This window comes from Mirounga leonina, unplaced genomic scaffold (assembly GCF_011800145.1).
Source record: "Mirounga leonina isolate KUSES-001 unplaced genomic scaffold, KU_Mleo_1.0 Mir_95, whole genome shotgun sequence".
Classification (NCBI taxonomy): Eukaryota; Metazoa; Chordata; class Mammalia; order Carnivora; family Phocidae; genus Mirounga; species Mirounga leonina.
This window is the reverse complement of record NW_023270865.1, coordinates 10674176-10688667: the sequence shown is the minus strand read 5'-3', so window position 1 is coordinate 10688667 and position 14492 is coordinate 10674176. Positions and strand designations below refer to the sequence as shown.

The following is a 14492-nucleotide window of genomic DNA, read 5'->3' as shown; positions in this document are numbered from 1 at the left end:
AATATTAATTAATTAATTTATAATTTAAGATAGACTTTAGTTTTGTTCTTAAACCAGCTTATTGAGGTATGAATGATATACAAAACACTGAACATAATTAAAATATACAACTTGACGAATTTTGAAGTAAGTATACACCCATGGGACCATCATCATAATCTATGCCATAAACATATCCATCACCTCCAAAAGTTTCCTCCTGACTTCTTTAATTATTATTGTTATTATTTTGTGATAAGAACACAACATAAGATCTCTCATAGCTAATTTTAAGTTTACAAACAGTATTGTTAGCTATAGGCATCTTGCTGTACAGTAGATTCTGTATAACTGAAACATTGTATTTTTTGACTTTTTGACTGGGAGGAGGGGAAATGTACCCCCTCCCCTTAGTCTTGGCAATCAGAGTTCTACTTTCTGCTTCTATGACTCTGACAATTTCAGATTCCTTGTATAAGTGGTGTCACATAGTATTTGCCCTTCTGTGTTTAGCTTATTTCACTTAGCATAATGCCCTCCAGGTTCATCCATGTTGCAAATGGCAGGATTTCCATCTTTTTTTTAGGCTGAATAATATTCCATTGCATGTATATCCATTTATACATCAACAAACATTTAAGTTGTTTCCATGTCTTGGCAACTGTAAATAATGCTGCAGTGAACACGGGAGCGCAGATATCTCTTTGATATAGTGGTATTATTTCCTTTGGATATGTGCTTGGAAGTGAGATTGTTGGATCATATGGTAATTCTATTTTTTATTTTATTTTTTTATTTTTATTACTATTTTTTAGATTTTATTTATTTATTTTGAGAGAGAGAGAGAGAGCGCACACGAACAGGGAGAGGGGCAGAGACAGAGGGAGAGGGAGAGAGAATTTCGAGCAGACTCCATGCTGAGCACAGAGCCCCACACAGGGCTTGATCCCACAACTGTGAGATGACTTGAGCCAAAATCAGGAGTCAGATGCTTAACCGACTGAGCCACCCAGGGCCCCATCTGTGTTTTTTTTTTTTTAATATTTATTTATTTATTTGAGAGAGGGTGGGGAGGAGCAGAGGGTGAAGGAGAGAGAAACTAAAGCTGACTCTGCACTGAGCGTGGAGCCGATGTGGGGTTCCATCTCATGACCCTGAGATCACAACCTGAGCCCAAACCAAGTCGGATGCTTAACCGACTACACCACCCAGGCACCCCTCTATTTTTAATTTTTTGAGGAACCTCCACACTGTTTTCCATAGCGGCTCCATCAGTTTGCATTCCTACTGATAGTGCACTTGGGCTCCCTTTTCCCCACACCCTTGCCAACACTTGTTATCTTTTGTTTTTTTTTTGTTTGTTTTTGATAACATTCATCCTAACTGGGGTGAGGTGATATCTCACTGTAATTTTGATTTGCATCTCCCTGATGATTGCTGATGTTAAGCACTTTTTCATATACCTGTTGGCCATTTGTATGTCTTTTCTGGAGAAATCTCTTTTCAGTTCCTTTGCCCATTTTAATCAGGTTACTTACATTTTGCTATTGAGTTGTAGGAGTTCTTTATTTTGCATATTAACCCTTTATTAGAAGTATGGTTTGCAAATATTTTCTCCCATTCCATAAGTTACTTATTCATTTGTTAATTGCTTCCTTTGCCATGAAGAAGATTTTTTTAGTTTGATGTCATCCCACTTTGGTTTTGCTTTTGTTGCCTGTGTTTTGGTGTCATACCCAAAAATCATTGCCAAGATCAATGTCAAGGAGTTTACCCATTATGTTTTTTTCTAGGAGTTTTATGGTTTCAGGTCTTACGTTTAGGTCTTTAATCTATTTTGAGTTGATTTTTGTGTATGGTGTAAGACAAGGGTCCAATTTCATTCTTTTGCATGTAGATATCCAGTTTTCCCAGCACCATTTATTAAAGAGACTATTCTTTCCCCATTGTGTATATTCTTGGCAGCCTTGTTAAAAATCAGTTGACCACATATTATGGGTTTATTTCTCACTTTCTTCTCTTCCATTGGTGTATAGGTCTATTTTTAATGCTAATATCATACTGTTTGATTAGTGTAACCTTGTAAGATATTTTGAAGTCAGGAAAGTGTGATGCCTCCCACTTTGTTCTTGCTCAAAATTGCTTTGGCTATTTGGGATTTTCTGTTGTTCCATATGAATTTTAGGATTGTTTTCTATATTCCTGTAAAAAAAACATGCCATTGGAATTTTGATAGGGATTGTATTGAACCTGTAGATTGTTTTGGGTAGTATAGACATTTAAAAATAATAATTCTAAATATGAGATGTCTTTCCATATATTTGTGTTTAATTTCTTTCATTAGTATTTTATAGTTATAGTGTACAAGTCTTTCATCTCCTTTGGTGGAGTCTATTTCTACGTATTTTATTCTTTTTGATGCTACTCTAAATTAGATTGCTTTCTTAATTTCTTTTTTGGGTTATTGTTATTGTATAGAGTATTTTTCTAATTTAAGGATGCTCAGGGGGTGCCCAGGTGGCTCAGTCGGTTAAGAGTCTGCCTTTTGGCTCAGGTCATGATCCCAGGCGTCTGGGCTCCCTGCTAAGCACAAGAGTGCTTCTCCCTCTGCCTCTGCCCCTGCCCCACTCCCCCTCACTTGTGCTCTCTCGCTCTCTGTCACAAATAAATAAAAAAAAATAAATAAAGATGCTTAGAAGGTTAATACAATATTTTATAGTATTTTAATAACTAAAGTGTTTTTGGAAAAAGTGTGAGGTTTTTATATATGTGAATTTAAATTGACTAAGTCTCTTGATGAAGCATTTAAAGAAAAATATGCTTTGTTTAATGTTGTAAAATCCTGTCTTTTCCACCATTTTGTAATCTCCATTTTGGCAAACCTTTGTTTTTAGCTTTATATGGAGTTGTTTTGAATTAATTGTTTCTAAACGTCTTATTATCTTCATTCTGGTGGTCTTGTCTTATATTTCTTTTTCTTTTTTCCTCTCTTCTTTGTCCCTTCCTTGGTTACTTTATTTTAGTTACTTTATTTACTAAGCTGTTTGTCTTTTACTTTTTATTTCCTGAGTTCAGTCAATTCTTTTTGCATTTCTTCTTGATACATTATTTGGTCAGTTTCTTTTTAATTTTGAATTTCTGATTTAAAGCAGTTTCTACTTTTTCAGAGGTTTGTTTAGGGATATTGGCATCAATTTGTAGTGTTGTGTTACAGTTTTAATTTTTTTGTTTGTTTGTTTTAGAGACTGAAGGGCAGAGATTTGTATCAGCTGAGACATTTTGATTCTCCTTTTCTATTTCATTTTTTATTAGGTTTTTTCTTTTAATTCCAGTATTGTTAAGATGGTGGTCTTGTATTTCTTAATGCTATTCTGTGATTCTAATGTCACTGCTAAATCCATGCACTTCATTTAGATTTCTCCAAGGTAAAGACAATTTTTAATGTTCTTCTAGATTACATTTTAAACATGCCCATTGTTATGAGAATAGGCCATCTTCACTTGAAAATAAAGTCTCAAGCAAAATCAATAGCATTTATATATATGGCATATTTTTTTTCAAGGTAGGCCATTTTAATTATGTAAATAAAATGGCCCTCTTTGAAGATTATTACTTGATTTATAATCTATAAGATTTTGGTCTTATGAATTAGCCTCCCCTGCTTCTGCATTTGCTCACAACTAGTGATATAGCGTAAATGAGGCAAGTGCACATAATGGCCCCTCAGAAAGTAATACCAACCACAATAGTACCCACAGTTTTCCAGAAAAATTAGCACCTTTTGTTTATGAAGCAGAGTAGTCAGTAAATATTTCTGAACCTTGGGTGCAATTAAACATGTTTGCTTAGCATTCTAAAGACTACATAGTTTGGTTCTCTTTGAATTTCTAAATCAAGGTGACATGGACTTTGGAGTCCATCATCCTTGGGTTAGAATTGCACATCTGCTATCTGCAAGTAAATTCTCTAAGCCCTATCATTCTTATCTACAAGAGGTACATATTAAAATTCATCACTTGGGGATGTTGTAAGGATTAACTGATACAGTTTTGTGATTTAGGATTTGCCAAGATTAGACATGCTTGCCCTCTGAATGTATCAGTTAAGATGTGTTTGGCTGTAAGAGAACACCAGAGAAGTCGTTGCTCAAACAAGTATTTTTTTTCCCTCCCCCTTTTTCCTGCTACCAAGAAAATGCAGAGCTGTGCAATCCAGGATGATGCCATTGGGGGATCTTACTCCTTCTCTCTTGCTGTCATCCTCAGGGTGTGGCTCTTACTCTTACAGGCACAAGGTAGCTGCTGCATCCCCAAACATCATGTTTGTCGATGCCTTATGAAGTTTGCCTTTTATCTCAGGACAGCGTTCTTCCCCAAGAACTTTTGTCTACATGTCATTGGCCTGAACTGGGTCACCCCTACTTATAAGAGAGTCTGGGGGAATCAAAGGATTTTAGTTGGGCAGATTGTTACCCTGAGCAAAATAGAGATTCTTTTAGTAACAAAGAGAGGGGATGGCTACTGGACAGGCAACCAATGTGCCTTTTTCACTTTGTGACTTTAGTTCTTTTAATCAAAATGAGGTAGAAATCCAAGGACACCAAAATTCAGTGACGGAGCCCAGCATTCTCCTCTCTGTCCCACACATATCTCACCTAATCCCCATCAGGTGATATGAACACACATTACCAAAATATAACCCACACCAACCTCAAGCATTAGTCTGAAGGTGGGCCCCCAAACTGGCATTGCTGCTTTGGTGATTGGATGATGATGACCATGGAAGGGTTTTCCATGGCCTCTTGCTTGAGTCTTAGCAGTCATGGGTCACCCCATGTCACCCCAAGTGACAGTGATCTGATTCTTTTCATAACCTTTCTTGCACCAGAGATTGGGGTCTTTGGAAAAATATACTTTGAATCCACCCTATTTTTATTCTCTTTGACTTTTTGGAGAGACAAAAAGAATACTTGCTATATAAAGAAGGAAGTCACCATTATTGATACCTTCTGTTCATATAAAAAGGAAAAAAATCATTACATGGTAAATACAAGGGGGTTTTCGGGAAGCGGGAACTTCGCTGAAGATACACCATAATGCCAAGTAAAGCACCTAGTATCATGTGTGGTGCATGGTGAATATTGCAGCTGTTGGACTTAATACCTACAAAAACTTTATCATAAGCAAGGATTGTTGCTATGTTTCCAGTGCCTAGACTTAAACTTCCTGGAATTTAAAATGTTCTTTGTAGAGGTTGCTTAACTCATGAGAAAATATGACTTCTGAGTCTTGATTTATTGCCTTCCAGTGTCTATGGTAAACTGTTTATAACCAAGCTGATATATGGTACCCATTATTTACATAGATGTAAATGCTGCCCCACAATTACTGCTTTAATAAATTAATTTACTGATCAATTACTAATCATTTTTTATAGCTTTGCCAACTCTCACCTGATAGGTTTGTTTACTTGATTCCTTCTCTTTCCTTCCCTTTTTATTGGCCATATTTCTATTTGCAACCCTTATGTATATTACTCAATATTCTAAGTACTTTTCAAGCAAATCCAAAGGCAATTTTTTCCAACCTATGTAAAGATGGTATAATAATTTTTAACTGCATCATGCATAACCTTTGTAAATTCTTTAGGGTTGAGACCAAGTTTCATACTAGTCTCTCTGCATGGCCCTATCACAGGGGTGAAAGGGTGGCAGACACCGATGTGTACATGGTAATTGATTAGCTCTGACTTTATGGCCTATTCCTATAATAGGAAATGCTGCCTTAGAATTGGTCCCATGATTGGTGCTGTTGGGAAGATGAAGGTCTCCAACAGGAGGTTTTTACCCAAACATTTTTAAAGGACGCTGTAAATTAGAATTGACTGCAAGTGGCCAGTAGCCACTTTTGGGAACAAGATGGCCCAGGCATAAAAAAACTTAGTGACAAACATTCCACATACCAAATGCAGTCAGAGCTTGGGGGGAATTAAGGGTATGACAGGTTCTGCGCTTGAAAATAAATGGGTTTGTTAAATATGAGTACCAGGTGGGCACTGAATTTTGAGTTATTTGTACCACTTTGACCCTTATGTATAGAACAGCGTAGAATAGGCTGGCTGCTGAGCAGAGCCTGCACCCGGGCAGAAGAGACTTCTTTGCATAAGTACCAGAAAATAAAGACTGATGAGAGTCTTGAGCTCTGTTATAGTTTTGTACATGAAAGGGAAAATAAAATTGTTGAAGTCGTAGGCCTGGGGCCAAAAATGCCAACAGATATCTACCTAGCTGGGGCTATAAAAATGGTATGCAGTCCCGAGAAATGTCTAAATGTTTCAAAAATAGCCCGTTAACTTTTAAAATGGCAGTTCACGTTCCTATTTCACACGCTGCCATCTTTATTCTTTCTAGTGTCCGAACACTTCCTGTCCTCCTATGACATTGACTGCAGTTTGGAAACCAAGAAGGAAGTGGTCCAGTGCATGGGTTCCTTCCAGGATGGGGTGGCTGAGAAGTGTGTTGACTATTTCCAGAGATTCCGACGCTCTACTCACGTGACTCCCAAGTCCTACCTCTCCTTTATTCAGGGCTATAAGTGCACGTACAGAGAAAAACATGTGGAAGTGCAAACTCTAGCCAGTAGGTAAGCGTCAAGTGTGAAGTTCAGATATAACGTTATTTTAAAACGGTGGTTCTTGACTGGGGGCACATTTGTTTCCTAGTGAGCATTTTGCAAGACTAGAAGCATTTTTTTTTTGTTACAACTTGGGTGGTAGGGGCTGGGAAGGGGTGCTACTGGTGTCAGATGAGGGGAGGTCAGGGATGCTGCTGAACATCCTACAGTGCACAGGACAGCCCTCCACAGCAAAGAATCATCCAACCCCAAATGCCAATAGTGCTGAGGCCAAGACACCCCCCTCTCAAGCCTATTCAAAGGATTATTCCATGATTGTTGGAGCTTTATTCTTGCCCAGTAGAATAAAATATTGCCAAGTGTTTATGTGGCCTACCACTTGTTATAATACCAAATGTTATAATGGTAGAAATAATTCCTGTCTCCCTCTCTTGTCCTTCTCTTCCCACCCTTTCTGGGTGTCTAGGTTAGGAGAGTCTGGGTGATGCTGATGTTCACTGCATGGTGAATACCCTGCTTCAACCTGTTCCAGGTTTCACTGCTCTGCCTGCTTTTTTCTGATCATTTCTAGCTTCTGCCTACATAGAGCCAGAACCAGCAGGGCTGTTCCATAAGGGACCCTGGGTGGGAGATTGGACTGACTGATTCTGAGAGCTCTGGTCTTTGAGGTCTCATTATCTCAGGTCCAGGGAGTGAGTGGTCCCTTCACAGGGTTGTTCTGATGACTTCAGATTTGTTTCTTTCCTTGATCCCAAACCTTTCTTCTTTTAATTTAATTAGTCTTTTTTTTTTTTAAACAGAAATTATTTATTTTTCTTCTTCTGAGTTAGGACTTCAAGCATTTGAAGTCTATTGTCATTTAATTAAACTTCATTAAGCATGTATTCTGCATGATACAGCTTCTAGACCCATCATCATTCTTCATGTTGTGCAGGGCTATAATGAGTTCATGCTCCCACATGCAGTCTATGAAAAACATACACCCGTGTTCAGTCTGGTATCAACCCTGGGTGCATATTCTTTTTGTCAAGCCCTCTTGGATGTGCTATTTGCTCATACACTCATTCTTCAAATATGACCACTACTATCCAGATTAATGGATCAGTGCTTGGAAAATGTGGCCAAATACCACACCTTTTAACATGGCTTGCTTGGATGTTCAATCCTAGAATGAATACTGGATTGGAGAAGCTAAAAGAAGCCTCAGAGTCCGTTGCAGCCCTGAGCAAAGAACTGGAAGCGAAAGAAAAGGAGCTCCAAGTGGCCAACGATAAAGCCGACATGGTGTGTGGGCACTCATGCATGGACTAGTGGTGTTTTACGTTCCTGGTAATAAATGTTAATGATCTATGCGTCTTCACTACACTGTAACCATGAAAGGATACATTATTTCCAATAGAATGTAGTACTCTTAATTTTCCTGTGAAATACCCTAGGAGTGGACACAGTCAACAGATCAAGGGAAAATGTGCATTTTCAGCTTGACAGCGTATGTTTGACGAGGTGTTTTTTTGTTTTATATTGAATTAGGTCTTAAAAGAAGTGACAATGAAAGCACAGGCCGCCGAGAAGGTCAAAGCTGAGGTACAGAAGGTGAAGGACAAAGCCCAAGCCATCGTGGACGGCATCTCCAAAGATAAAGCCATTGCCGAAGAGAAACTGGAAGCAGCAAAACCAGCTTTAGAAGAAGCAGAAGCAGCCCTGAAGGTAAATCTGTGCAATGTGGCAGATGTCATGCTTAGTGCCTAGGACGATGGGCAAGGATGAAGAAAAGATGAGTAACAGCAAGGAAATGCTCTACTCCTTCAGAGCAAAGGGCTCCTCACTGGAAAAATCTCAAGTAATATTTTCTGCAGGGACATGTTATTAGCTCTTCAGAGATTTTGCACTTGCTGCTTCCCATTTCATTTTCTTCCCTCACGAATGATGGGCAGTGTTGTATGTTGATGGTCAGGAGTCCTGGGTTCTCGTTCCCACTCTGTCACCAGCAAGCCTACATGACATCGGGAATGCCACATAAAATTTCTAAGACAACATTTCCCTACTCATTTATTGAGGACACCGGAGCAGGTCTGTAAGATACAAGGTGCTCGGAGTTTATCTATGAATTGTCCAAATACAGAACTGCTGATCTGATGGAGCTCGTGAATGGCGGGTTTTGAGCGGCCTCTGACAATTATTCAATGCAGTTGTGTGGCAAGAATGGAAGGTTGGATTGTGAGAAAATATGTTGAGTTTAGTGCAATGGGCCACACCTTAAAGGGCTGGTCGAGTGTTGAAGACTCAATGTAAGATTTCTTTGGACTCAGTTTAAGACTGCTTTTACTTCACTCTTAATCCTCTACGGCCCTATGTTTTTTATTATTCCTGGCCTAGGGAACAGCTGGAGAAATGAAACCCTGCTGATCTGTCCACAGCTAATTCAGTTTCCAGAACCTCAACTGAGCATGCCTCATTACTTGATAATGCAATTTTCTTTCTTTCTTTCCTTCTTTCTTTCTTTCTTTCTTTCTTTCTTTCTTTCTTTCTTTCTTTCTTTCTTTCTTTCTTTCTTTCTTTCTTTCTTTCTTTCTTTCTTTCTTTTTTTTTTTTTTTAAAGATTTTATTTATTTGACAGAGAGAGACACAGCCAGAGAGAGAAACAAGCAGGGGGAATGGGGGAGGGAGAATCAGGCTTCCCGCTGAGCAGGGAGCCCAATGCGGGCTGGACCCTGGGATCATGACCTGAGCCGAAGACAGACGCTTAATGACTGAGCCACCCAGGCGACCCTTGATAATGCAATTTTCTTTAACCCCTTCCTGATCTCACTGCCTGAAACACTTCTCAATCTTTCTGATCCAAGTTGAGTCTTTAAGTTTCCTGAGCAATATGCAAATATGAACTTCTACTCTTTTTTTTTTTTAAAGATTTTATTTATTTATTTGACAGAGAGAGACACAGTGAGAGAGGGAACACAAGCAGGGGGAGTGGGAGAGGGAGAAGCAGGCTCCCTGCAGAGCAGGGAGCCCGATGCGGGACTCGATCCCAGGACCCTGGGATCATGACCCGAGCCGAAGGCAGTCGCTTAACCAACTGAGCCACCCAGGCGCCCGAACTTCTACTCTTTTGAGACAACAAAGAGATTGCCTTCTGGATCTCTCCAACTTTCCACACTACTCTTACTGGGATACGTCTTTACTTATTGTTCCTCTGTTCCTTCTTGCACTGACTAAACTGTGCTTCTTCATCCCCGAAGCTCTGCTGGATCTTCAGTCTCTCAGGTTGGTGGGCTCCTCATCTCCCCCTGCCCCTTTTTTTAAAACCAACTTATTGGCATATGATTGACATGTAAAAAGCTGAACGTGTATAATGTATACACCTTGGAGAGTTTGGGAATAAGTGTATACCTGTGAAACTATCCCCACCTTCAAATCCATTGACCTGTCCATTACCTCCCAAAGCTTCCCCCTGCTCCCTTTAATATTATTGTTGTTGTTGTTTTATGTGCTAAAAACATTTAACGTAATATCTAAAATCTACCCTCTTGACAAATTTGAAGTATATAATACAGTATTAAATAGACCAGAATTTATTTATTTTGCATAACTGAGAATTTTGTACCCTTTGACCATCAGCTCCCCATTTCCTCCTCCTGCTAGGCCCTGACAATTGCCATTCTACTCTCTGCTTCTATGAATCTTGACTGTTTTAGATTCCATATAAATGGAATGGAATTTGTTTTTCTGTATTTAGTTTATTTGACTGTTTTAGATTCCATATAAATGGAATGGAATTTGTTTTTCTGTATTTAGTTTATTTTACTTGGCAAAATGGCCCCTAGGTCCATCCTTGTTGTCTCAAATGGCAGGGTTTCCTTTTTTTTTTTTTTTTTTAAGACTGAATAATATTCCATTGTACACAGGCAGTCACACACACACACACACACACACGCATGGATGCACACACACATGCATACTGTATATATATATCTCTCACATTTCTTTATCCACTCATCCATCGGTGGATACTTAGGTTGCCTCTATATTTTGGCTATTGTAAATAATGCTGCAGTGAACATGGGAGTGCAGATACCTCCTCAAGATTCTGACCCCCACTCACCCTCCTTTTGGGGGCATCTTGGCTTTAGACTGAGAGTCTCTGATCAGCAGAGAGAATATATTGATAGTGTAAAGAAACTTCCAAACCCAATGGCATCATAGAAACAGGGCATATGGCATCTTAGATCATGCTTAAAGGTATACATTTTCCCAGGATTTAAAAGACTTGTCATCCTTTTGATATTATAAAATATTTTCCTTTATCCTCCTAATTTCATGTTCTCTACCACTGAGATATTCTGCATTATATAATTAATTATCAATGCTGAAATGGGTGGAAACAGGGGTGACATGATGGTGTGTCTTGGAGAGATTTTCAAAAATTTCCTTCATTGGTTCTGCCTCCATTTTATTGCTTCTTTGTGAACTTTTGAAATCTTAAAATACGGTACTACCAATATATTCTAAGAAGTTCCAGATCCACTCAAACTAACTTTTTGGCATCAGGCTACATAAATCTGTACAACAAATAAGATAATAGCAAAGATCTTTTCTCTTCCTATCTCAAAGCTAATCTGACTCCACGCAATCATACAAAATACCTCCAGATGTTAAATAACTATAATATTGCAAGGATATCTAGGAAATTCTGTAGCAGTCATATTGCTTTGCCTGCAGAGTAAAAGAGGAATCCAATACTTAGTTGAAATAGGTTGAACTTTAGATATACCTCTTCCCCCAGCTCCTTTTACCTGGGCATCTAACATAATTGAGCCCAATTCTGTTTGAGAATGTTCCCTTTTAAAGCTAAAGTAAAATAAGTACGTCTAGCTCTTACAGCTTATACAACGTTTATTTGACCCTACTTTCCCCACAGGCTGCTAATATATTTCTCTCCTTTCTTTTCTAGCCATTCATCTCATATCAAGATTTATCTGCCATTTCCAGTTCTTGAAAACAAATTCTCCTTCGCTTCCAGTCGTCTCGTGTTCACAAAGACTAATCTCCCGAAACAAACATTTTCAAAGTCAATAGTTACATTTCTAATTAACATGTTCAGTGGTTTTCTTCTTCATTTTTTTTCCCCTTAATCCTCAGAGAAAAGATTATTAGCTTTGATTAGAAGGTCATTGGTCACCTTCATTTGATGGGGAGTATGCACATGCAAATAAGATCTGGAAGGGATGAATGTATACTATTTGTCCTAGAAATAGGACTGTATCAGATTCTTATATTTACTGTTTTTCTAATACTTATTCCATAAAGAGTGTAGGAGACAGAGAGGTTATTAGCAACCCCAATCCTTCTGTGTGACTATTAAATAATTTATTCTCTCAGAATCTCCATACTAGAAATGGGACAGGACTTTTCTGAGTTAGTGAAATTCATATTGCTTTAAGTTCCATCATTTAAAGGTCATTTCCCAGCTCCGAAACCTCTAATTATTCAATCTGTCAGCCCTGGGGCTACCTGCTAGTGTCAGTCCACTGTGACAAGTCTGGGTTGCAAAAGAGAGAGGCAGATTCTTGACCTACATAACTAATGAGTAAAAAGCACTGCACATACTGGAGTTTTCCTGGTTGAGAATTCCTCGTAGCTCCTTCAAGTGCTGAGTATTCTCTTTCAGATTATACTCTTTTTTTTTTTTTCCTGACACATAGTGGTCTGTACAATTTTAGAGAAGTCACAGCTCCTTAGCTGCTCACCCACATTTCCCTCACTGTGTCTCCTCTTGTCAGTTTGAATTGTAAAAGTTTGAACTTTGGGGGACATGCGTTTCTTGGCAATTAACCATGCATCTAAACCTTATGACTCTGCATCTAACTCAAAAATGCTTGCTTTCCTCTGTCAAAGTAGCATTTAGAGACTAAAGGTTGGTCCACACTTTCTTATCTGAGATTGGATGATGACCTCCTCTCGTCCTGCAGACCATCAAGCCTTCGGACATCGCCACTGTCCGCACGTTGGGCCGACCCCCTCACCTCATCATGAGGATCATGGATTGTGTGCTCCTCCTGTTTCAAAGGAAAGTCAGTGCAGTGAAAATTGACCTGGAAAAAAGCTGTACAATTCCGTCCTGGCAAGAATCTTTAAAACTCATGACTGCAGGAAACTTCTTACAGAACTTACAGGTTGGTAGTTCAGTAACAATGGGCTGAAAGGGGACTCAGACTTCATTAGAGTGTCTGAGTCTTTTAGTAGAATAAGTTTCAGAAAAGAATTTGCTGCGCATACATATTTTGACTTATCCAATTTTTTGCCATCTTTATTGCGGTATAATGACATATAAAAATTCTCTATATTGGGTTGCCTGGGTGACTCAGTTGGTTAAGTGTCCGACTCTTGATTTCGGCTCAAGTCATGATCTCAGGGTTGTGGAACCTGCTTGGGAGGCTCCCCCCCTCTCTCCCCCCTCTCCCTCTGCCCCTCTCTCCCCACCCCGCTCACTCATGTGCTCTCTCTCTCTCAAAAAAAATTCTCTATATTAAGGTGTACAACTTGATATTTAGAGATATGTATACACTGTGAAATCATTGCCACAGTCAAGCTAAAGTATCCATGACTTCACGGTTGCCATTTTATTTTGTGGTGAGAACACTTAGAAAATTTGGAGTATACAATGTGGTTAACTGTATTCATATTGCTGTGCACGAGGTCTTAGGACTTAATTTTCTTGCAACTTGATACTTTGTACCCCTTGACCAACATCTTCCCATTTCCCTTCCCCTTATCCCTGGCAACCACCGTTCTGCTCTCTGCTTCTAGGAGTTTGACTATTTTAGATTCTATATATAAGTGAGACATGCAGGATTTGCCTTTCTGTGTCTGGATTATTTCATTTTGCATAATGTCCTCCACAAATGGCAGGATTTTCTTCTTTTTCAAGCCTTGATAATATTCTACATACATATATTGAACAGATATTTAAGTATTTTTTCAGAATAGAATTTTCTCTTTCAAAAACAAGCCATTAGAGCTTTAAAAACAAGCATTAGAGCGTTTCCTGACAGATTTTAGGCTTTTAAGGCATCATCAGTGACATGTTTAAATAAAAATTTAAAAAATTATATTAAGAAAGCAATACATATATGCATATATTGTATGCTATGAATACAAATATATGTATATTTATATTTTACAAATCTCAATAGTAATTTTTTGAGTAATTTGCATGTTTTTAATTTTGATGTAAAACTTAACATATGATAAAATCTACAAATTTTAAGTACACAGATTAATGAATATTTACATAAGTATATACCTGTTAATAAACACAGAAATCAAGATTTGTATTTCTAGACCCCGGATATCTCTCTGGTATCCCAAACCAGTCAGTAACTTCCTCTAAGATAACCATTATTCTGATCTTTATCCTGATAATTAATTTTGTTCATTTTGAAATTTATAGATATGAAATCATGTCATGTGACTTCTTTTGTTTTGGTCTCTTTTATTCAACAAGGCTTTGAGATTCATTCTTATTTTGCAAGGGTAGTATTTCATTCTTTTTTCATTGGTGTATAGCTGTTCAGTATGTGAAGTGGTAGTATGTGGTAAATATTTAAAACAACTGGTTCTCAGAGGCGAAAAAAAAAAAAAAGAAGAAAAAGTCTAATTTGTAGTATTTGCCAATTTCCATGGTGTAAATATCCCCACAATGGCCAATTTCAAGCTACCAAAATGATCTTGTTGAATGTAGAGCTGGGGAGAGGTGCCTAGTAGAATAGTAGGAATGTACCCCCACATGGGTACAATAGATATAAACGACCTCAAAACAGGTATTATATAAATATATATAAATATAATATAATAATATAAAGTGATTACTTCTTTTCCTATGTG

General features: G+C 38.2%; 1 protein-coding gene across 1 annotated transcript in view; it reads left to right on the top strand.

The window, feature by feature from the left end:
* The window catches only part of DNAH5 (dynein axonemal heavy chain 5), a 213876-nt gene that overhangs the window by 138124 nt on the left and 61260 nt on the right, over nt 1–14492 (top strand). Inside the window, exons 56-59 of the mRNA XM_034998796.1 lie at nt 6389–6620; nt 7781–7895; nt 8142–8318; nt 12578–12781. Of these exons, the coding sequence (XP_034854687.1) occupies nt 6389–6620; nt 7781–7895; nt 8142–8318; nt 12578–12781 (728 nt within the window). The remainder of the gene's footprint in view (nt 1–6388; nt 6621–7780; nt 7896–8141; nt 8319–12577; nt 12782–14492) is intronic.